General features: G+C 39.6%; 2 protein-coding genes across 2 annotated transcripts; one reads left to right on the top strand and one right to left on the bottom strand.

Moving 5' to 3' along the window:
• Window positions 1-771: 771 nt before the first annotated feature.
• LOC124132713 (prostatic spermine-binding protein-like) lies at window positions 772-12208 on the bottom strand. The gene is made up of 2 exons (XM_048388171.1): window positions 12010-12208; window positions 772-1319 (listed from the first exon to the last, which is right to left on the bottom strand). Exons 1-2 carry the CDS (start codon window positions 12206-12208, stop codon window positions 772-774), a joined length of 747 nt encoding a protein of 248 aa, XP_048244128.1.
• Window positions 12209-16347: 4139 nt separating this feature from the next.
• Window positions 16348-22980, top strand: LOC124132712 (putative uncharacterized protein DDB_G0277255). Its single transcript, XM_048388170.1, has 4 exons — window positions 16348-16412; window positions 17588-18204; window positions 18551-18650; window positions 22539-22980. The coding sequence occupies exons 1-4, from the start codon at window positions 16348-16350 to the stop codon at window positions 22978-22980; spliced, it is 1224 nt and encodes a 407-aa protein (XP_048244127.1).
• The last annotated feature ends 1481 nt before the right edge of the window (window positions 22981-24461 follow it).

The following is a 24461-nucleotide window of genomic DNA, read 5'->3' as shown; positions in this document are numbered from 1 at the left end:
ATATCCCCCGAACACACCATGATGACCAGAGCAGAGGTCAGCAACTGGTTTCCAATTAGGCGTCCCCAGCGGTCGGTGATTACCATGTGTTGGCCAGACTTGACCACTCCAGGACAATTGTAGAGGAAATAACAGTAAATCAGCCAGAGGACTGTGGGGACTAATCTTTATGCATGTAGATCAGCTCCTTCACTTGTCCAACTGCTGCGATGACTAACTAAATCTTCTATTTGGTCAGCGGCAATGGCCATGAATGCATTGTTGCCATATTTGCCAGCTGCTCAATCGAGAAGCCAAATCATCCATTTTGTGGAGAAGGCAGAATGTAATATGAGCTAGGTTGAATCTGTAATCACCCCTATGTCAACATAGAAGCTTGTCCAGCTACCAAAAGGACTTAATATTTAATAAGTCAGATAGTTGTCATCATAATTACAAGGACCACCACCATCGGTACCCTCATCATTATCTCCACAACCAACATCATTATCGTCGTCTCTGCCACCACCACCACCACCATCATCACCAGACCCGTCAAGATCCGGGCAAGGATAGATCTTCAGCAACCCATGCTTGCAGTAAAAGCCGACGATCTCAATTTCTCAATTGCGTGGATCTATGCTCATGATGTCAATCACTGGATAGTCTGGTCCAGACTCGATTATTTACAGACCGCCGTCATGTAGCTGGAATATTGCTGAGTGCGGCGTTAAATAACAAACAAACATCATCATCATCATCATCCCACTACCATCATCCATGTAATATTTATTACACCTCACCACCACCACCACCATCATCATCATTATCGTCGTTGTCCCCATCCCCACCACCAACATCATCATCGTCGTCATCTTCGCTAACATCACCACCTTCATCATTCCCGCAACCATCATCATCATCATCATCATTCTCACCGCCATCATCATGATAGCAACCACCATCACCATTCCCGCAACCACAATCATCATCACCATCATTCTCACTGCCATCATCATGATAGCAACCACCATCACCATTCCCGCAACCACAATCATCATCATCATCATTATCATCATCACCATCATTCTCACTGCCATCATCATGATAGCTACCAACATCACCATTCCCGCAACCACCATCATCATCACCATCATAATCACTGCCATCATCATTACAACGACCAACATCACAATCCTCACAACCAACATCATCATCACCATCATAATCACTGCCATCATCATTACAACGACCAACATCACAATCCTCACAACCAACATCATCATTGTCGTTTTTGCCATCAACAACACCACCACCGCCATCATCATCGTCGTCGTCGTCTCTGCCAACAACATCATCATCATCATCATCATCATTATTATCACTATCATCAATGTCCCATTTATAATCATTATGATCCAGCTGATCGCTATACATCACACATTAAATCCATCTACGTCACTTCAACTTATGCTATTCTGACATTGTGCGGGAATAAAAGTGTCAGTTTGCAGTGTTGTGTGTAATCATTGCCATATTTCAAAAGCAGTGTGAGTGCCAGAGCGTTTGTCCTTACATCGTCATGCTATGGAAGCTTTGGAAGAGCTCAGGACTATAAAAAGACTCGGGTCATGCAGTACATCTGTCCAAAACCCATTAGACCTGTACGACTATAAAAGCATCCATCTCATGACGTAAATCTCTCCAACCCCCCTGTAGTTTTGTGTGACTCAAGCACACATGTCATGATGTAATTCTCCCCAACACCCCCGTAGAATTGTGTGACTCAAGCACACGTCATGATGTAAATCTCCCCAACATCCCTGTAGATTTGTGTGACTTTTAAAGCACCCATGTCTCACTCGTGTAGATTATCATTTGTATAACTATGAAAGTACTCTCTGATTGTACAACTACCCAACATTTGTGGAGATCTGTATCAATGAACTCATTTCATGCTAAGTAAAGTTGGTTGGTTGGTTTGTTGTTAAACACCGCACTCAGCAATATTCCAGCGATATGACAGCCGTCTGTAAATAATCAAGTCTGGACCAGGCAACCCAGTGATTGATATCATGAGCACCGATCTCCACGCAATTGGGATCGATGACATGCTGCTAAGTAAAGAGGTGAGTAGACTAACATCTAGTCTTTGAAATGACCATATTTTACAGAAATAAACAGTTGTTAAATCATAGTTATAAAATATAATAAAAAGGAGATCATAGACTTTACTCATTTTCAGATACTGCAGCAATCTAGACTTGCAAAACATTATAGACTTGCATGGGCTGTATTGGATGTATTTGTTTCAGGGTCCGGGGTGAGGTGAAATGGGGTTTAACGTCGCGTCCAAGATTACAGTACTTATATAAAGTGTGTTGGTGTGTGTTTGTGCGTGCGTGCGTGCGTGCGTGCGTGCGTTTATGTCTGCTTGTACTAGGAGCCGGACTGATGCCGATTTACATAAGCTAGCCAACTGAGATACCATGCAGCAGTTTAACATGAATATCCCACTCAGACACAGTGTACTGACCCTGAGCCGACCAGTCCTTGTATTAGTCCCTTAATGCCGAGCACCAGACAAGATAAGCAGTCATATGGCTCGCTTTACTACAACCATCCAATTGCGTTGATCGATCCTTGTCAGGTCTATACTCGATCGTGTACAGTACGTAATGTGGATGGGATATTGCGGAGTGCGGCATTGAACAACAAACAAAAGGTGTTCGTGAAAAGGAGCTACATAACTAAAAGAAACAAAATCCTTTTCCATAACCACAAGAAAGATTCATTGTACGATTCCAACTATATCATAAGCATGTATTGAATCACCTTCAAATAGTGATGATACCACATATTTGCGAAAATGTGAGAATACCCTGCCCTACCGCTGGCACCCGTCACAAACACATGCAAAGGCAAGTCAATTGTCAACCTGAACAAACACGGGAACATATGGTACAAGTGAAAATATGGAATTGCATCAGACAACATGCTGATCACTGCGCCAAATGTGGAAATATCCTCCACACGTCTACTTTTTGAAAGCTTTACGAAGGACTTCAAAGTTGTAACCCAGGTCAAACTTCTTTTGAGCAAGCGTCAAATGATGCTGTTTGAAATCTTCGTAGAAAGAAGATGCGCGATTGTGCCTCACAAGTTGTGTAATGTAGACAACAAAGGTTGGAGTTCTTGGAATATGGCTCGATTTCTAAAGGGAAAGTTGACCTTTGGAGAGTTGAAATCATCCCTCTTGTGGGTGTTTTATGGGTCTCTTTTATTTCTAGTTCAGGTGGGTAAAGTCGGTGGATGACAATTGGCTATTTGACCATTATTGAACGATATCAGTCTTGTTGTGCAAGCACTGAAACATCCAAGTCTTGTTGTGCAAGCACTGAAACACCCCAAGTCATGTTGTAAAGCACTGGAACACCAAGTGTTTGTGTATACAAGCACTGAAACACCCAAGTGTTTGTGTATACAAGCACTGAAACATCCAAGTCATGTTGTAAAGCACTGGAACACCAAGTGTTGGTGTACAAGCACTGAAACACCCAAGTCATCTTGTAAAGCACTGGAACACCAAGTGTTTGTGTACACAAGCACTGAAACATCCAAGTCATCTTGTAAAGCACTGGAACACCAAGTGTTTGTGTACAAAAGCACTGAAACATCCAAGTCATGTTGTAAAGCACTGGAACACCAAGTGTTGGTGTACAAGCACTGAAACACCCAAGTCATCTTGTAAAGCACTGGAACACCAAGTGTTGGTGTACAAGCACTGAAACACCCAAGTCATCTTGTAAAGCACTGGAACACCAAGTGTTTGTGTACAAGCACTGAAACACCCAAGTCATCTTGTAAAGCACTGGAACACCAAGTGTTGGTGTACAAGCACTGAAACACCCAAGTCATCTTGTAAAGCACTGGAACACCAAGTGTTGGTGTACACAAGCACTGAAACATCCAAGTCATGTTGTAAAGCACTGGAACACCCAAGTGTTGTTGTACAAGCACTGAAACATCCAAGTCATGTTGTAAAGCACTGGAACACCCACGTGTTGGTGTACACGCACTGAAACACCAAAGTCATGTTGTAAAACACTGGAACACCCACGTGTTGGTGTACAAGCACTGAAACACCCAAGTCATGTTGTAAAGCACTGGAACACCAAGTGTTTGTGTACACAAGCACTGAAACACCCAAGTCATGTTGTAAAGCACTGGAACACCCACGTGTTGGTGTACAAGCACTGAAACACCCAAGTCATGTTGTAAAGCACTGGAACATCCAAGTGTTGGTGTTCAAGCACTGAAACACCCAAATCATGTTGTATAGCACTGGAACACCCAAGTGTTGGTGTACAAGCACTGAAACACCCAAGTCATGTTGTAAAGCACTGGAACACCCAAGTGTTGGTGTACAAGCACTGAAACATCCAAATCATGTTGTATAGCACTGGAACACCCAAGTGTTGGTGTACAAGCACTGAAACACCCAAGTCATGTTGTAAAGCACTGGAACACCCAAGTGTTGGTGTACAAGCACTGAAACACCCAAGTCATGTTGTAAAGCACTGGAACACCAAGTGTTTGTGTATACAAGCACTGAAACGTCCAAATCATGTTGTATAGCACTGGAACACCCAAGTGTTGGTGTACAAGCACTGAAGCACCCAAGTCATGTTGTAAAGCACTGGAACACCCAAGTGTTGGTGTACAAGCACTGAAACACCCAAGTCATCTTGTAAAGCACTGGAACACCAAGTGTTGGTGTACAAGCACTGAAACACCCAAGTCATGTTGTAAAGCACTGGAACACCAAGTGTTTGTGTATACAAGCACTGAAACACCCAAGTCATGTTGTAAAGCACTGGAACACTCACGTCTTATAATCATGTAAAGGGTTTGTTGCTTCCATTTACAAGTTCTGAAGCACTCCAACCATGTTGTATATAAGTGGGACATGATCAGGTGAGCTTCAGCAGCAGCTGATTCATCAGCAGTCAACGGACTCGGGATGTGGACACGTCTGATAACCACCAATTACTAATTTGAATCAACTGTATGAAAATAATTAGCTTTCCCGTCATCAATCTTAGAAGATAATAAAATAACTATCAATATCAGAGGCGTCTTAAAAAACCCATTCCTGGTATCTCTTCAAGAAGTCATCGGCATCCCCTCGTCATAGTCTACGACTGTGTGCCTGGTCCCCTGTAATTGGTCAAGCACTTCCTTAAGTCAGATGTGTAAGCAGATGATAATCAGCATTCTATAGCTGTCACTCAGACTCAAAGGAAGGGTCAATTGCAGGGCCCATTGAAATGAAGTCAAAGTCAGAAAAATCAGAGTATTTAATTGAATCGGAGAAATCTCATGTTGAGGAAAAAGCGTATTAATCGAAATTCTTTTTTCCGTTTTTTTATTTCTAGCAAGGATGGAATTGAAAGCAATACAAACATACTAGTGGCACAAGCAGGAGTGTGATGCGTAACCAAAAAAATATCCCATTTCTGTTAATGGAGTGAAAGTGTAAAGATTGCCCTCCGTGAGTTAACAAATATAGACATTAGCCAACTCCCTTACAGAAAATGTATCTTAATCAAGGTTAATTGTCGTGTACCAAGCCAAATTAAACCTTCCTCCTCTGTCCTAATAATTACAATTTAAAATCTTTTCATAAAGTCCATTATCAAAATGTTAATTTAAATTTATTGAATTTTTATTAATGTTGGATGAAATTAAAATCGTTGTGAAGGCTCCAAATTAATAACTTTGATTTTTGAAAAATGATAAACAGTTTGATTGTAACTTAAAGGTGAGGTCAGTGTACGTTTTGTGAAGCAGTCATACAGGACCTAATTGTATTCCCAGGACGAATAAAGCTTTTGCTCTGACAGTCACAGTCTAACACAAAGCACTGTAACATAATTATCAATATGAAATGTTATGAACTGCCGTGCATAGTTGACAATATGCTACATGATTTTCAATTATTGATCAGATAAAAACCTCCAGTAATTTATTGTCAAAACACTTGCCACATAACCACCATCAGGGACAAAGTGTCAACAAGCTTTTTTCGTTATATTGGATTCTTGATACACCCATTAAGAACGCCTGTCCAAGCCTATAAGAGAGTAACAGTGCTTAATTTCATAACCTCTAGTTTTCCACAAATGCTGTAGCCTAGCATAGCGTAGCTGTCGGAATTTCTTCAAACACGCACGGCTAACGTGCGCTTTCTCTGGTCTAAAAAACACAAGGGATTGTTTCAGGGGCTGACTTTTTCCCTTGACAATTTTTGACATCAAAGTTGATCAAAGCGTTAAGTGTCATCAGCCATCTGAATTACATCATCGCGATGTGGGAGCTCCTCATGGCGACAATTACAGAACGGATGAGTCAGTAGCACCAAGGAATCAGAATCAGATTGCAGAATTCACAGCTGGAGAGAGTATTGCCTCCAATCAAGTGGCTATACTATGCTATTAGATAGCATCTGTTAATATGAAATAAGGCTATTTTTTAAAAAAGGATAATTTTGTTATTTTGCTCCGCATGTGTGCTGATTTAATTCTCGGTTACAAAGATCAAAGGTATGTTCGATGGAATTAAAGATAGACAACCATACCGGTTATGAAATATGTCGGAAAAAAATATATGCATGTGTCAGAAAAATAAACATTGGTTTCTTTTTATTTGTGAGATCATTTTTCAATCATTTCCTGATAGCCCTAGATTATCACATTACGAAAGCACAAGATCCCTGCTTACTAAATCAGCATGCAACACTGTTAGTTGAAGAGGTAGGAGCAAGGATTCCGGCTAATAACTGACAGATATTTGATAGTACACAGCCAATGAGAGTGATAGCTTATTTCACCGGCCCATTATACGTGTACAACTACTGATATTATGTACAGCGCGCCGGTGTTTAACTAAACGCGATTACATACGCACATTAACAAGGAATGGGGTGTGACGTTATTCAATACAATATAATATGTATATTCACATGACTGACTGACTGACTGACTGAGTATGGTTTTACGCCGCGTTTAGCGATTTCCAGCAATATCACGGCGGGGGACACCAGAAATGGGCTTCACACATTGTACCCATGTCGGGAATCGAACCCGGGTCTTCGGCGTGACGAGCGAACGCTTTAACCACTAGGCTACCCGACCGCCCCCTATATTCACATGAACGCTTGTACAGTTGGTTAGCTGTGACAACAATTATGGGTATATACACAGATGGGCATTATATTTATATATTGAGCACAAAACTGTAATCAATATATCAAGGTATTGTTTGCACAACAGACTGTCTTACTATAAAGTAAATGAATCATTTGTCTATCTGTTCCTAATTTATCAACATTTGGTATTGCGGACGTATTGAAGTGTATGATTTCTGTTTTATTTAATTTATAATGTGGGCATTCTAACAGTATATTCATCGTCTATCTAATTATAATTAAGCATGATAGTAAAAAAATCTGATCTTTTGGTGTTATGATATTTATCTTAATCAAATCTTAATACTAAAAGTCATCCCTAAAATTGGCAATATCTGTTCACATATGTACAATTTTAAACAAAATCAACATTACCATATACATTCTCACATGTTCCGATATCATAATATTATTTTTGTTTTGAAATGAAATTGTTTTAATATACTTCTTTAAATATGTAGAATGTACATTTCTTGTACTTACTGTTCATATATTAATAGTTTGTACAATATAGCCACTGTTTCTCGATGGAATGTTACGCAATAATATCTTATCATATCGTTACTAAATTTTAAATTTATGAGCGCTTAAATCAGGATGTTTTTGCGTCAAGTAGCAGGCAGGGGACCAGTGAATGAAAACCCCGAGTAGAATAGGTCTTCAGCAACCCATGCTTGCCGTAAAAGGCGACAAAGCCTGTCGTAGGAGGCGACTAACGGGATCGGAAGATAAGGCTCGCTGACTTGGTTGATGCATGTGATCGTATCCGAATTGCGTGGATCGATGCTCATGGTATCCATCACTGGATTGTCTGGTTCAGACTCGATTATTTACAGATCACCGTCATATAGCTGGAATATTGATGTGTGCAGCATTATACACACAAAAAAATATGTAGTTGTATTTGTTGACTAGTGAAAACATTTATTTCATATCGCTGGAATATTGCAGAATTAAACAACAAACCAGGGAGGGTAGCAACAAGTACCATCATGTAACGTCTTTCGGCTTTTTGGGATGACACGACCAGGGGTTCGAACCATCGTCCTTCCGCTCTCCGGGCGTACGCCAGTAATTAGCCAATAAACAACAAGTAATTATTTGGTAGGTTGATTTGTTGTTGGAAATTAACATCTTCGTAATTTTATTCAAAATTGAAGCTACCTCAAAACTGATTTTACATTACCTCAACTTTGTAAATGATGTTTCATTAAAACTTCTAACTCTAACGTCACATTCGATACTATTTGCAACTGCCATTACATCTAATTTTTGGAACCTAAAAGTAGACGATTCTGCGAAGTTACATTGCTATACAGTACACAGTGATATTTCTTAAAACTCAATTCTTGGCCTGGCTGGATGATTAAATTCAATTTCATTCATGCTATCTGTCTGTCACAACTAATTACAAGTTAACAAATGCAATATAATTAAAACTTTAAAATCGCCTCTGCAAGGAAAATCAAGCATGAATATAACCCCCTCACAGCAGTCTGCAAATTACAGTTGACGATGTCAGGTATGCATAGTCTAAAACTATTTAGCCCAAAAATCCATCTCACAGCGTCTTCAGTCAGTTCAAATTCCGTTTGACACTAAGCAACATTCCAAACGGAAAACTATTTCCACCAATTCTGAGAGAATCAAGTTGTGACATATGCATGCCCACCATGAAGAATTACGACAAAGAGCAAAAGTCTGCGCGAAACTATCTCAAAGATGCCGCCGATCCTCTCAAAGCCCACTGCCAAGGCATCTTCCCAGCTTTCTTGGTGTGCCAGTCCTGGAATCCCCGCTGAAATGAAGCGCAATGTGGCGGCAATTTCTTGGAATCTGGTTCCCGGGTTCCGAGGACTGGTTGAGTAGACGTGACAGGGTGATGTGTAAGAGATAGCCTGTATCCCTGCTTAGCACTGACGGACAAGAATTTCCTCTTTCACTCTCCATCACTGTGCTCTCTCAATCTGGTTCTCAGTTCACTAAACAATGGCTCAACATGCACAAAGGTGCTGGGACTACCACAAAAGTGTGCCCACAATGTTTTTCTTTCTTCTGTCCAAATGTCAATGTTGGGAATTTTATTTCTGAAACAGAACGCCCATCTGTTCGCACCTTTGTTGGGAGATTTCAGAAGCACATTTTGCTCTTTTGTTCCTGTTTTCGGGTTTCTTAGGAACTTTGATCATTTTACAACAAAAGGATTGTTTTGTCTGTTTGGTTACCTCATCTTCATCAGTTTGGAAAATATGTCTAGCTATTAAATAATATTTAGAAGGAACCAGCATGTTGAAAAGTGAAATGGAAAACACTGAAACTGAACCAGGATGATTTTTTTTCTCTTTTTGTTGATGCAGATCTTTTTGTCCATCGGGTGTCATTCTTGGCAAGTTCCACCATCCATCCATCAGTCTATGAACTTAAGTGTAGTGATAATGAGCTCATGTTGGTCCCAATTTATTGAATAGCTGAGATAGAGTTGTGAGTGTGAAACACTTTTACCCAATAAACACTTAAATCATTGCAGGAACAAGTTTTATTCCCCTTCAAATACAGCTAAAGTATTCTAAACATAATGCCCCATTTGACAAGACAAGTTTATCTGTTCTATCATGCAGCTACTGAATTCAGATACATCTTAGGTGTACCAAAGCCCACACTGGAAACAAATTATTTTAGAATCATTGGTTTAGGAAAACAGAACACCCAGCTCTGAATACCAGATCATTTTCTGCCTTTTTTAGTTTCCATTTTGTGGAAACCTCCCAAAGGAATTGTCCAATATTTCAAGTTTGTTCCTTTCCCCTAAGGAGGAAATCTGGGACTTGTTGTCTAGTATTTAGAACAGTTGAAAAAATAAACAGACAAACAATGAATAGGATGCTTGATAAATGGTGGTTTTATTTCAGTAAGACAACCAATATTTTCTATACTTCTTGTTGAATTTTTCAGTAAGTTAATACGAAACAGTTTCCCATGAGAATGTAACAAAAACCTATGGAATGGAATTAATAAATGGGAAGATATTGCTGCAAGCATTGGGACTATTTGTTAAGGGGGGTTAAATTGTTTGTAATGTTCATTGAAATGTTTTCAACTTTTATAATCCCTAACACACTTAAACACTGAAGATAAAGAACAATCCCAATCCATAATGGCTTTTTAAAAACTATAAGATTACAAAACCTGATTTGACCCGTCATTCTTTATCCTGAAAACTGTTCCATGTATCTGATGTTGCCGTCAGGCTGGTATGTTGTTTACAGCACAGTTGCAGCTGTAGCAATATTTCAGCTATTTCAGCCTGATTGTTTTTATTTGGGGGGTGCAGTGACAAAGTTTTCTGCTTAAGGAATGGTGGTTAAACTATTCTGCTTCAGTTGCAACATTAATTCATCTTGTCCTTGTGGCCTGGTTATTAGTGGTGACTTGAAGGTGGTTAAACACTTTTCCTTCAGCTACAACGTTAATTCAGCATGTCCTTGTGGCCTGGTTGGTTGGTTGGTTTGTTGTTTAACGCCGCACTCAGCAATATTCGAGCTATATGACGGCGGTCTGTAAATAATTGAGTCTGGACCAGACAATCCAGTTATTAATATCATGAGCATCGATCCACGCAATTGGGATCGATCAACCAATTCAGCGAGCCTGACCACCCGATCCCGTTAGTCGCCTTTTACGACAAGCATATTCGCATTTTACGTAAGCATGGGTTGCTGAAGATCTATTCTACGCCAGATCTTCACGGGTCTTGTGGCCTGGTAATATAATAAGGTTGTGTGTAAGGTGGTTAATCAATTCTGCTTCAGCTGCAAAAAATGTCTTAGCAAGTCTTTGCGGCCTGGTTATTAGTGGGAAGTTGATGGTGGGTAAACAATTCTGCTTCAGCCAAACAGTGTTTCAGCATGCCTTAGTGACGATGTTGTTTGGGTAAATGAATGAATGGAAGTAAAATGAATCGGCCTAAGCTGAAGCAGTAATTCAGCATGACCTCGTTGCATGATAATTGTTTGGCATTTATATTTGGGGGGGAAAGTCAGAGTCAAAGTTTTCTGCTTAAGGAATGATGGTTAACTTAAACTGCAACATTAATTCAGCATGTCCTTGTGGCCTGGTGATTTAAAATAGGGTTGTGGAAGGTTGTTAAACCATTCTGCTCCAGTGCAACAGTGTTTCAGCAAGTCCTTGTGGCCTGATTATTAGTGGTGAGTGGAAGGTGATTCAACAATTCTGCTTCAGTGCAACAGTGCTTCAGCAGTGCTTCAGCATGCCTAAGTGATGGTGTTGTTTGGGTAATGAATGAATAGTGGTGAAATCAGCTTAATTTTAACCTGCAGCAGTAATTCAACATGTCCTTGTTGCATGATAATTGTTCTGCATGCATGACAATCAATTCATTCTGCTTCAGTTGTATGTTTTTGCTTCAAACCATTTTATCCTTCATTTGCCACCGGGGGACACCAGGAATGGGCTTCACACATTGTACCCATGTCGGGAATCGAACCCGGGTCTTCGGCATGACGAGCAAACGCTTTAACCACTAGGCTACCCATCCGCCCCTTCTCAACATTAATATAAAATAGTAATATATTCATATTATTTCAAGACAAAATATTTCAAATCATGTGTTTTCCTTTTTATAGCCTCTCCTCCGAATACGCAAAAGAACATACGACATAACTTTCAAATAACAGTCAACACATTAGTGCACAATTACATCAATTATTATTCACTCTTCCAGGGCCAAAAACATGTACACAATATTTACATTTACAACAAACAGGGGCCACACAAGACGCTGCTCAAGTTTGCCAACACCTCAGTGAGAAATGACAACCTTTCGTCTACATTCTCTGCAGAATCTTCTTCACAGGTCTTAATCTGATCATACAACTGCACCTTGCAAACTCTTGCACTCCAGAAACAGTCCCAGAATATAATGCTTCCACTTTGCCTGGCACAGTTGGGGCCCAGCGCCATGGCATCAGAACCAAACATTAACAAGGCAATGATAGCTGCGGTCTCAGTGGGAGACAACTTGCATCTTGCAGTTCCAGTTCACTCCACGTGCACAATGGTCATGGAACTTGACAACAAGCAGGCTAATTCGGCTGTTGGCTTATTGAAGGTTTTTACCTGATTGTAATATTATTTTTCAACATCTTTTGATGAAACATTTCATTTTGGGTTTTTCTAAATTGTACATGTTTCAAAAGGCTTAAATGACAAAGATATAACATAAGAATATATTTGGTATTAGAGTCACATTTAGGAATTCTTAAACATTTTTCTCTTGGGAGTTGTGTGAATTGTACATTTCTAGGAGGTTAAAATCACAAATGTAAAACACCCACTGTTGTATGATATTCATGGTTTACAAGATTCAGCAATGACATTATTTCTCCTGAAATTTAGAAATGTTTGTACATTTACAATTGCAGTCCATTATTGTAAGAAATGTATATCAATCACTGCAAATTATGTCGGAAAATATCTGTGTAATTGTGAGGTAAAATATTATGTAACCATAAATCATTACAAAAATACTACCCTACTTAGAATGTAATTTTCAAAATTATCTCTAAAAACATTTAAAATAGACACATAAATATCAGTTTATTTTATGTTCGTTTTTATTTCTTTTTTAAAAGGTTACTTTAATCATTTCCTATCTAAGATTACTTGACAAATTACAGATACTCATTCAATGAACCATGGTTTGAAAGAAAATCAAAGCAAATGTATCCAATTTGGTTCAATCTTTATCTCGTGATTAGTGATTTCAGGTCCTATGTCAAGTTCAAAAGACTTCAATTTAAAACCAATATACTGGAATATTGAAGCTGACAGATGAAATCCTTTGATTTGACAAAATGTGTGAGAGTGATAATAAAACTTGAAACACTCTCCAAACAAACGGGAAAATCTGACAAAACATTCAGAGATTAATCTGCAAAGACAAGGAGCAGAAGATTGAAAGACACCTGGTGAATTCGTTTTTAAATATCGGGTACTCTGTGTACAGGGTAGGGGTAGTTGTGGAAGGCGTGTGGAGTGTGGGGGTAGTTATGGAAGGGGTGTGGGGAGGCAGAGGACTCTGTATTGGGGAGGAGGTAGTTGTGGAAGGGGTGTGGGGAGGCAGGGGACTGTGTGTATTGGGGTGGGCGTAGTGAAAGGGGTGTGTGTGGGTAGTTGTGGAAGGGTTCGTGAGGGTGAAGGACTGTCTATCAGGGAGGGGGTAGTTTTGGAAAGGGTGTGTGTGTGTGGGTGTAGTTGTGGAAGGGGTGTGTGTGTAGTTGTGGAAGGGGTGTGTGAGGGTGTTGTTGTGGAAGGGGTGTGTGAGGGCAGGGGACTGTGTATTGGGGAAGGGGTAGTTGTGGAAGGGGTGTGTGTGTGTGGGTGTAGTTGTGGAAGGGGTGTGTGAGGGTGTTGTTTTGGAAGGGGTATGTGAGCGTAGAGGACTGTGTATTGGAGAAGGGGTAGTTGTGGAAGGGGTGTGTGTGTTGTTGTGGAAGGGGTGTGTGAGGGTGTTGTTTTGGAAGGGGTATGTGAGCATAGAGGACTGTGTATTGGAGAAGGGGTAGTTGTGGAAGGGGTGTGTGTGTGTGTGTGTGTGTGTGTGTGTGTGTGTGTGTGTGTGTGTGTGTGTGTGTGTGTGTGTTGTTGTGGAAGGGGTGTGTGGGGGGGTGTTGTTTTGGAAGGGGTATGTGAGGGTAGAGGACTGTGTATTGAAGAAGGGGTAGTTGTGGAAAGGGTGTGTGAGGGTGTTGTTGTGGAAGGGGTATGTGAGGGTAGAGGACAGTGTGTATTGGAGAAGGGATAGTGGTGGAAGGGGTGTGGGGGGGGGGGGGGGGGGGTGTTGTGGAAGGGGTGTGTGAGAGGAGAGGACTGTGTATATTGGGTATGGTTTTATGCTGCTTTTAGCAATATTCCAGCAATATCACGGCGGGGGACACCAGAAATGGGCTTCGCACATTATAATAGAAATCCTGAAGTTGTATAGTACATAGTTACCAAAGGATAATAATACATCAACTCAAATTGAGAGATCATTGTTTTTCCGAAGCAATCTTACATTGATGTCAAATCACCTGTGAATATCACTTACGCAAGACACTGATGATCATTATATATCGTATTCTTGTATTTATATCACAGACAGTTTACGAATTCAGAGAAGTGTTAATATCAAAGGTTGTGATATTTTTAGCTCACCTGACTGAAAAGTGAGCTTATGTTGTGGTGCCATCCAGTTGTCTGTTGTACACAACATTTACACATCTCCTCTAAAACATACAAGACCTGTGAACTGAACCTTTATATGAATGATCCCAGCCATATAAGGTGTCTCTAACAAGTGGTCATAGAATTCTGATCCAATTTTAAACATGGCAGCAATATTGAAAATGTCATTTTTATTCAGCCATTTCTGTATACTAAGTATATCATTAAGAAATTTGAAACTTATGTTAAAGTCCTCTCGTAAGCAGATTAATACCAAGTAGTTATAATGACTTAATTGTGAAAATCCTTACGAAAATAACAGTGTGGAAGATGAACTGATTGTGGGCTAAATATCCGGGGTTTTTTTTGTTTTTGTTTACTTAAGCCCTCACAGGGAAGAAGTGACATTTACCTGCCTTGCACATGCACAGATGCTGTTGGCTAGAGAATACTATATCAAGACTATAAGAAAGTTCGCAGTAAAGAGGATCATCGGTAAAATACAATATTCCAGAAACATCAGATTAGCTGGAGAACCTTGAAGACATGAAACCTTTTATGAATAAAGACTTCTTTATTCTATATAACGACGTTTGTGCTACTTTTTCCTCCTTCATCAGATGATGACGTTTCAGGGCTACTTGTTTCCCCTTCATCAGATGATGACATTTCAGGGCTACTTGTTGCCCCTTCATCAGATGATGATGATGCAGGGCTACTTGTTGCCCCTTCATCAGATGATGAAGTTTCAGGGCTACTTGTTTCCCCTTCATGAGATGATGACGTTTCAGGGCTACTTGTTTCCCCTTCATCAGATGATGATGATGCAGGGCTACTTGTTTCCCCTTCATCAGATGATGATGTTTCAGGGCTACTTGTTTCCCCTTCATCAGATGATGACGTTTCAGGGCTACTTGTTGCCCCTTCATCAGATGATGACGTTTCAGGGCTACTTGTTTCCCCTTCATCAGATGATGACGTTTCAGGGCTACTTGTTTCCCCTTCATCAGATGATGATGATTCAGGGCTACTTGTTGCCCCTTCATCAGATGATGATGATTCAGGGCTACTTGTTGTCCCTTCATCAGATGATGATGTTTCAGGGCTACTTGTTGCCCCTTCATCAGATGATGATGTTTCAGGGCTACTTGTTGCCCCTTCATCAGATGAAGATGTTTCAGGGCTACTTGTTTCCCCTTCATCCGATGATGATGTTTCAGGGCTACTTGTTGCCCCTTCATCAGATGATGACGTTCAGGGCTACTTGTTGCCCCTTCATCCGATGAAGACGTTTCAGGGCTACTTGTTGCACCTTCATCAGATGATGACGTTTCAGGGCTACTTGTTGCCCCTTAAAACAAGTGTCATTATTTAGATGTGTGTTTGGTTTACTGGATGTGTATAAGACTGAATAGGATGCACGGACATCTTACTCACAGTAATAGAGAATAATAAACTGTACAAGAGATGAAATACTCATGAATACTAATAAAGATAATTTCACACTGACATCTGTACATTACAAACACACCGCGATCATATAGCTGGAATATTGCTGAGTGCGGCGTTAAATAACAAACAAACATTACAAACACAATTGTTTCCCTTTACAAGTAAAACATCAAACCAATTCATAATTAATTTTAATTTTAGCATAATATTTGCAGAAGGTATTGTTAAATAATGAGAATCAACATATATTTAGATATTTATTTTTGATGACATTGATACAATCACCTGCCATATTTATAGCATACTTTAAAAAGGACTTTTTCATCAACTGTCACAACTTTGAATGAGTTGGCTATAACACATTATATGAATCATGTGGATAAAGATATCATGTGAGTATTAGTTATGAGAATTATGACACAATCCAGTGAATCTCTTTCAGGATGGCCGACTCTGATAATGACATTAATGTTTTGTCCATGGTGTTGACATCCTTAATCCGACTGCAGTTTGTTTTTATAGGGACCGGCTTCCTTGCACATGATGGATATAAAGTTAGATTGCCCTGCCTATCATAACATGAAAATGGGAGCACTGTCTTGCATTAATGCATTTTAATAAAGGACTGCACTTTGTGGTAAAAACAATTTTCACAATTTTTGAAATAATTAACATCACAAAATGAGCTGTGTTACAGGTCTGTGTTGTATATTTCAATGAACTTGGTGATATTGTTTGATATTTTCCTTTGTGACTGAATTAATTATGTTTCAATATAGCTCATTGCCATAAAAGCAAATTTGATTTTCACATTTTCAAAATATCTATAATGACAAAATGAGCAGTGTCATGGAATTGTAGGGAAAAGAATTTGACATGTTTTTTAGCCGTAGAGACATTTTCAGATGCAAAAACAATGAATTTCTTAAGATTGAAAAATTTATATTTTAGGATTTTTTAAGCTCTTAAATTCTTTATTCATAAAATCAATATTTGCTGGCATTTTTGCGATAACCATCTTAAACATAAAAATAATTCCATTAATGAATCAAAATATTAACTCCATTTGTGTAACTTTCAGAGTTATCAATCTACCAAGTGCTGTCATATGTCAAATAAATATGGTTCTAAATATTTCTTTCAGTGATTCCACAAATAATCAACAAACACCCAGTAACTGAAATTCTTCTTCAATGAGGTCCAAGTTCAAGCTATAAAAATCAATGTATTACCATTTTTACATATATTACCTTACATTTTAAAACATAAACACATGTACTTTTACTTGAAAAAGTCAATAATTCTAAAAATTCTCAGGGACTGTGAGTTCACATTATGGTTGCAGGATTATGAATAACATTCCAGTGTGGAGTCTTTCTAATAATTGACAGTAAAAATGATTTTTGCCATCAGGGGATATGAAATGTGTTATATCAAGATACTGGCAATAAATGTTTTATTGCCCTATATAATGGGAAACAGAGGGGGTATTTCAGCAATTTCCCATGATTGAAACACATCAGCCTTACATCTGAATGTTACAGCATCCACTGAATTAGAAAAGCTGATTAAATTTGGTATTGGGTGGTAAAAATGGCTGTAGGAAATGGAATGTATTAGGAGGCGTGATTATAAATGAAGAGGTCAAACAAATACTGCAACAAATGACCCAAATAATACAAGTGAACCAGTAAATACACCAACAAGTGAACAAATTAATACACCAACCGTTGAACCGGTGAATACACCAACATGTGAACCAGTGAATACACCAACAGATGAACCAGTGAATACACCAACGAGTGAACTAGTGAATACACCAACAGATGAACCAGTGAATACACCAACATGTGAACCAGTGAATACACCAACAAGTGAACCAGTGAATACACCAACAGATGAACCAGTGAATACACCAACGAGTGAACAAGTGAATACACCAACAGATGAACCAGTGAATACACCAACATGTGAACCGGTGAATACACCAACATGTGAACCAGTGAATACACCAACAGATGAACCAGTGAATACACCGAGTGAACTAGTGAATACACCAACAGATGAACCAGTGAATACACCAACATGTGAACCAGTGAATACACCAACAAGTGAACCAGTGAATACACCAATGAGTAAACCAGTGAATACACCAACTTGTGAACCAGTGAATATACCAACAAGTGAACCAGTGAATACACCAACAAGTGAACCAGTGAATACACCAACGAGTAAACCAGTGAATACACCAACTTGTGAACCAGTGAATATACCAACAAGTGAACCAGTGAATACACCAAGTGAATACACCAACAAGTGAACCAGTGAATACACCAACAAGTAAACCAGTGAATACACCAAGTGAATACACCAACATGTGAACGAACCTGTGAATAAACCAACAAGTGAACCAGTGAATACACCAAGTGAATACACCAACATGTGCACCAGAGAATAAAACCAACATGTGAACCAGTGAATATACCAACATGTGAACCAGTGAATACACCAAGTGAATACACCAACAAGTGAACCAGTGAATACACCAACAAGTGAACCAGTGAATACACAAATGAGTGAACCAGTGAATACACCAAGTGAATACACCAACATGTGAACTAGTGAATACACCAACATGTGATCCAGTGAATACACCAACATGTGAACCAGTGAATATACCAACATGTGAACCAGTGAATACACCAAGTGAATACACCAATGAGGGAACCAGTGAATACACCAACAGGTAAACTGGTGAATACAACAAGTGAACCAATTCAGAGACTAGATGTAAGCCTAACACAATGTATACACCAAGAAATAAATCAATGACTACATCAACCAATGAACCAGGGAACCAATGAACAAACTCATCCCTGTTGTTTCATATGATTTATTACCAATATTCTCCTGTGCAAAGTGTGTCCTTGAGTATAATGTGCACCCCCTATTCTTGGGTACAAGTATTAGGAAAATAGAGAAACTACAACAAATATAACTTTGAACAAGTCAAACTGTGGCATTTATGATAAATGTATCCATTCTCTGACAAGGGGGGTTCATTTCAAGACGTCAACAGCGGTAATCTGATCGCAGTTTCTGTCAATAATGATGAGTTGGTGTGAATTAATGTCAACAATATTGAATGAAATTATAAACTTAATAAAATAGATTGCAAACATAAGTCCAGATAGATCATTAGAACTCTTTATTACCAGATAGTATAATAACAGGATTAACTTGCTCATGGTAATATCTTTGCTTTGAAAAAATAGATGTCACATAATTGTATGCATGTAATATGCAAGTTTGTTTGTTTGTTTGTTTGTTTGTTTGTTTAATGCCTCACTCGGCAATATTCCAGCTATAGGATGGTGGTCTGTAAATAATAGTCTGGACCAGACAATCCAGTGATTGACATCATGAGCATCGATCCATGCAATTGGGATATGATGACATGCATCAACCAAGTCAGCAAGTCTGACCACCCGATCCCGTTAGTTGCCTCCTATGACAAGCATAGTCACCCTTTACATCAAACATGGATTGCTGAAGACCTATTCTACCCCGGATCTTCATGGGTCTAGTATGCATGTGGGGGTGCGGGGGGCCCAGTCGTCTAAGGCGCCGCGATTCGCTTTGCAGAGTTGCGTCCCTTGGGCACACCAGAAACTTATGATTATGGGTTCGAATCCTGGTTCATCCCGATTATGTTTCTAGGTTTGTCAGCACCATACCCATGCTCGTGGGTTTCACCGAAGTGGTAAACGTCCGAGACCTGCATCACTTCGGGGTTTTCCTCCCACATTAAGCTGACAGGCCGCGATATAACTGGAATACTGTTAAAAGCGGCGTTAAACCCAACTCACTCACTCACTCACTCTAGTATGCATGTAGTATGCACACATCCCTCAACACAGCAGGAAAGAAAGTGTGGACTATACACAAGAAATATGTACACCACTTCAAGTAATATTCCTAATCGCAATGAACATCCCATTAAAACAGCGTTGCCATTTGTTGGCATAGAACCCATATCTCCAGCAGATATTTCCTCCCCCCCCCCATTATTTTAAAGCAAATAGCTTGCAAAGTAAACCTGCAATTCTGTCCTGCATAGCCCCTACATAGCCCCAAACACACCTACTCACAGTTCTGTTGACACTTGTTTGTATGACACCATCGTCTATGTTCTGGCTGAAAGACCATACACATTCAATACCTTAGACAAATGCTAAAGGACTTTTGCTGCCAAGGTGTTTATGCTATTAATGCACAAATTGCCAACTTTTACAATTACCCTATAATATAGCTCAATGTTGTCAGAGAAATGGCCAACCGTAATAGATGAAAGGAACCATAAATCTCATATCTCTGGCGTAAAAGTTAACTTTCTTTACCATCTATGATACATAATCCATTCTTACTTTTTGTTTCACACCGAATGTACCCAATAGGAATCTAAATTATATCTTGTCATGAAATTGAGTCAAAACGTTTCTGTAATATTTTCTCTCCACATAAAATGAATCAGAGATGATATGTCATTTTATTTGACACAAGCTGTTGTTGTTTTATCCAGTGATACACTCAAGACCATCATCTCATCATACAACAAGTCAACCCTGCTTGCTTGCCATTTTCAAATCCAATTTTAAATTTTAAACAATCTGGACATGGGTTTGATTTGGTTTGTTGTTTAACGCCGCACTCAGCAATATTCCAGCTATATGACGGCGGTCTGTAAATAATCGAGTCTGGACCAGACAAACCAGTGATTGACACCATGAGCATTGATCCATGCAATTGGGATCAATGACATGCATCAACCAAGTCAGCGAACCTGACCACCCGATCCTGTTAGTCGTCAAATCCTCAACCTTTTGGAATTTAGCCAGCATACAGGCAACAAATGAGCTCCTGTGCTGTGCTTGGGTAACATGTTCGGCAGCTTGGCTCCTTGTTTGTAGAGTTTTGGTCCTGCGCAACACTGAAATACATCTTACATTTTGCGTATCCTTAGGCAAGTGTCTCTATTCAACGTATGCTTCTGTTCACCACAAATGGGTATCAGGTAGAATGAAACATTAATGTGACTGTTGACCTGCTAGCACTCAAAGGCAGATTGGGTTGCATACTCCCCAGGGAGCTGAGATTGAAATTCAAGTAACACTGATCCATGGACAGGGGTAATAATAATGTAGCGCCATAAGCATCTATTTGTGAATAAGAACTTGTAATGATTATTAGGAGTATGGTTATTTTCATCACCACCATTTCTGAAATATCAATATTAATGTTTTAGAATTGTGTACACAAGTCAGCACTAAATACTTCCCAGATCATTTACCTATTATCTAATAAAATGTTTTCTGTTTCGAAACATAAATAGCTATTTCCTTTGTTGTGTAAGACGTGAGCATCTTACATGCTGGTGAGACTCATAATCTCTACTTGGTTTTCTGCTAAAGCTTTATACAACCCTACAACCAGCATGATATGGCTGAAACATTGCTCATTGTATGGATGCAGCAGGGGGACATGCAGAAAGCGTATTGAGGCCGATATAATTGGCAGCACCAGTTCCTGCTGTAGTACATCCTGAGTCCCCTTGCAGCAGAGTGACACCCATTAGAATACCTACTGTCTGAAAAAGACAATGTTCTATTAATGATGTATTTTCTTGCATTACTCTCATTATCTTATTCTGAAAACCATTGTGACATTGAGGTGGACTGAAAGTACCCCGGTGTAAAGGGGGATGTGGGATAGCCAAGAGGTTAAAGTGTTCACTCGTCATGCTGAACACCCGGGTTTGATTCCGCAAAATGGCACAATGTGTGAAGCCCATTTCAGGTGTCGCCTGCTGTGATATTGCTGGTTTAAAGAGTAAATTCAGCACTAATACATACTAAATATCTATACAGAATAATTAGTATGAACACCAGTAGCAGTATCAATACTGGCAGTACCAACCAAGATGGTGCATACTACTTGTAGATGTTGTTCTAGCATAGCATAGGTAGGGGGCACGGGTGGCCCAGTCGTCTAAGGCGCCGCGATTCGCTTTGCAGAGTTGCATTCCTTGGGCACGCCAGAAACCTATAATTGTGGGTTCGAATCCCGGTTCACCCCAATTATGTTTCTAGGTTTGTCAGCACCATACCCGTACTCGTGGGTTTCACCGAAGTGGCAAACGTCTTAGACCTGCATCACTTCAGGCTTTCCTCCCACATCAAGCTGACACGCCTTGATAAAACTGGAATAATGTTAAAAGCAGCGTTAAACCCAACTCACTCACTCACTCTAGCATAGTAGGCTAGTGTGAGTGAGTGGGTTGGTTTAACTCCACTTTAAACAGTATTTCAAGTTGTATTATGGCTTGTCAGCTTAAAGTGATGTAGTGATGCAGTACATTTACCACTCTGGTGGATCCCTTAAGCATGGGTATGGTGCTGACAAACCAGTGCTCCAGATAGCTGGCCTACCTGTAGCTGTGTCCTAGTTATGTGTAGCAAGTATGCAGAGACAACAACAGAGACAAAACAAACAGCAGTTATAGTATCGATACTTGCAGTACCAACCAAGATTGTAGCAATATTCTTTGAGTTGACAGAGACTTGGCCTTCTTCAGAAGTAGCAGTATCAACATCAGTGACAGTACATATAGTAACAACAGCTGTGACAGTAACAACAGCTGTGACAGTAACAATGGTTACAACAGCTGTGACAGTAACAATGGTATCAACAGCTGTGACAGTAAAAATGGTAACAACAGCTGTGACAGTAACAACGTTCACAACAGCTGTGACAGTAACAATGTTACCAACAGCTGTGACAGTAACAATGCTACCAACAGCTGTGACAGTAACAATGGTAACAACAGCTGTGACAGTAACAATGTTACCAACAGCTGTGACAGTAACAATGGTAACAGCTGTGACAGTAATAACAGCTGTGACAGTAACAATGGTAACAACAGCTGTGACAGTAACAATGGTAACAACATCTGTGACAGTAACAGTGGTAATAACAGCTGTGACAGTAACAATGTTAAACAACAGCTGTGGCAGTAACAATTGTAACAACAGTTGTGACAGTAACAATGGTAACAACATCTGTGACAGTAACAGTGGTAATAACAGCTGTGACAGTAACAATGTTAAACAACAGCTGTGGCAGTAACAATTGTAACAACAGCTGTGACAGTAACAATGTTAAACAACAGCTGTGGCAGTAACAATGGTAACAAGAGCTGTGACAGTAACAATGGTAACAACAGCTGTGACAGTAACAATGGTAACAGCAGTTGTGACAGTAACAAGAGCTGTGACAGTAACAATGGTAACAAGAGCTGTGACAGTAACAATGGTAACAACAGCTGTGACAGTAACAATGTTACCAACAGCTGTGACAGTAACAATGGTAACAACAGCTGTCACAGTTACAATGGTAACAGCAGTTGTGACAGTAACAATGGTAACAAGAGCTGTGACAGTAACAATGTTACCAACAGCTGTGATAGTAACAACGTTCACAACAGCTGTGACAATAACAATGTTACCAACAGCTGTGACAGTAACAATGTTACCAACAGCTGTGACAGTAACAATGGTAACAACAGCTGTGACAGTAACAATGGTAACAACAGCTGTGACAGTAACAATAGTAACAACAGCTGTGACAGTAACAATGTTACCAACAGCTGTGATAGTAACAACGTTCACAACAGCTGTGACAATAACAATGTTACCAACAGCTGTGACAGTAACAATGTTACCAACAGCTGTGACAGTAACAATGGTAACAACAACTGTGACAGTAACAATAGTAACAACAGCTGTGACAGTAACAATATTAACAATAGCTGTGACAGTAACAATGGTAACAACAGCTGTGACAGTAACAATGGTAACAACAGCTGTGACAGTAACAATGTTAAACAACAGCTGTGACAGTAACAATGTTACCAACAGCTGTGACAGTAACAATGGTAACAGCTGTGACAGTAACAATAGTAATAACAGCTGTGACAGTAACAATGTTAAACAACAGCTGTGACAGTAACAATGGTAAAAGCTGTGACAGTTACAATTCCAACAACAGCTGTGACAGTAACAATGGTAACAACAGCTGTGACAGTAACAATGGTAACAACAGCTGTGACAGTGACAATGGTATCAACAGCTGTGACAGTAAAAATGGTAACAACAGCTGTGACAGTAACAACGTTCACAACAGCTGTGACAGTAGCAACGTTACCAACAGCTGTGACAGTAACAATGATACCAACAGCTGTGATAGTAACAATGGTAACAACAGCTGTGACAGTAACAATGTTACCAACAGCTGTGACATTTACAATGGTAACAGCTGTGACAGTCACAATGGTAACAGCTGTGACAGTAATAACAGCTGTGACAGTAACAATGGTAACAACAGCTGTGACAGTAACAATGGTAACAACATCTGTGACAGTAACAGTGGTAATAACAGCTGTGACAGTAACAATGTTAAACAACAGCTGTGGCAGTAACAATGTTAACAACAGCTGTGA

The sequence above is a fragment of the Haliotis rufescens genome, unplaced genomic scaffold, assembly GCF_023055435.1.
Source record: "Haliotis rufescens isolate VD_foot unplaced genomic scaffold, xgHalRufe1.0.p SCAF_7, whole genome shotgun sequence".
NCBI classification, from domain to species: domain Eukaryota; kingdom Metazoa; phylum Mollusca; class Gastropoda; order Lepetellida; family Haliotidae; genus Haliotis; species Haliotis rufescens.
Note: the sequence above shows the minus strand (reverse complement) of the source record. Positions and strands in the feature narration are given on the sequence as shown.

Coding starts and splice junctions, on each gene's coding strand:
- LOC124132713 (XM_048388171.1), bottom strand. CDS start 12,208: ATGGCGCTGGGCCCCAACTGTGCCAGGCAAAGTGGAAGCATTATATTC. Junction 1,320..12,009: donor CAGCGTCTTGTGTGGCCCCT/GTTTGTTGTAAA, acceptor TTGTTGGCAGAG/ACGACGACGACGATGATGAT.
- LOC124132712 (XM_048388170.1), top strand. CDS start 16,348: ATGGCCGACTCTGATAATGACATTAATGTTTTGTCCATGGTGTTGACA. Junction 18,205..18,550: donor TGAACCAGTGAATACACCAA/GTGAATACACCA, acceptor CATGTGATCCAG/TGAATACACCAACATGTGAA. Junction 18,651..22,538: donor ACCAGTGAATACACCAACAG/GTAAACTGGTGA, acceptor GGCCTTCTTCAG/AAGTAGCAGTATCAACATCA.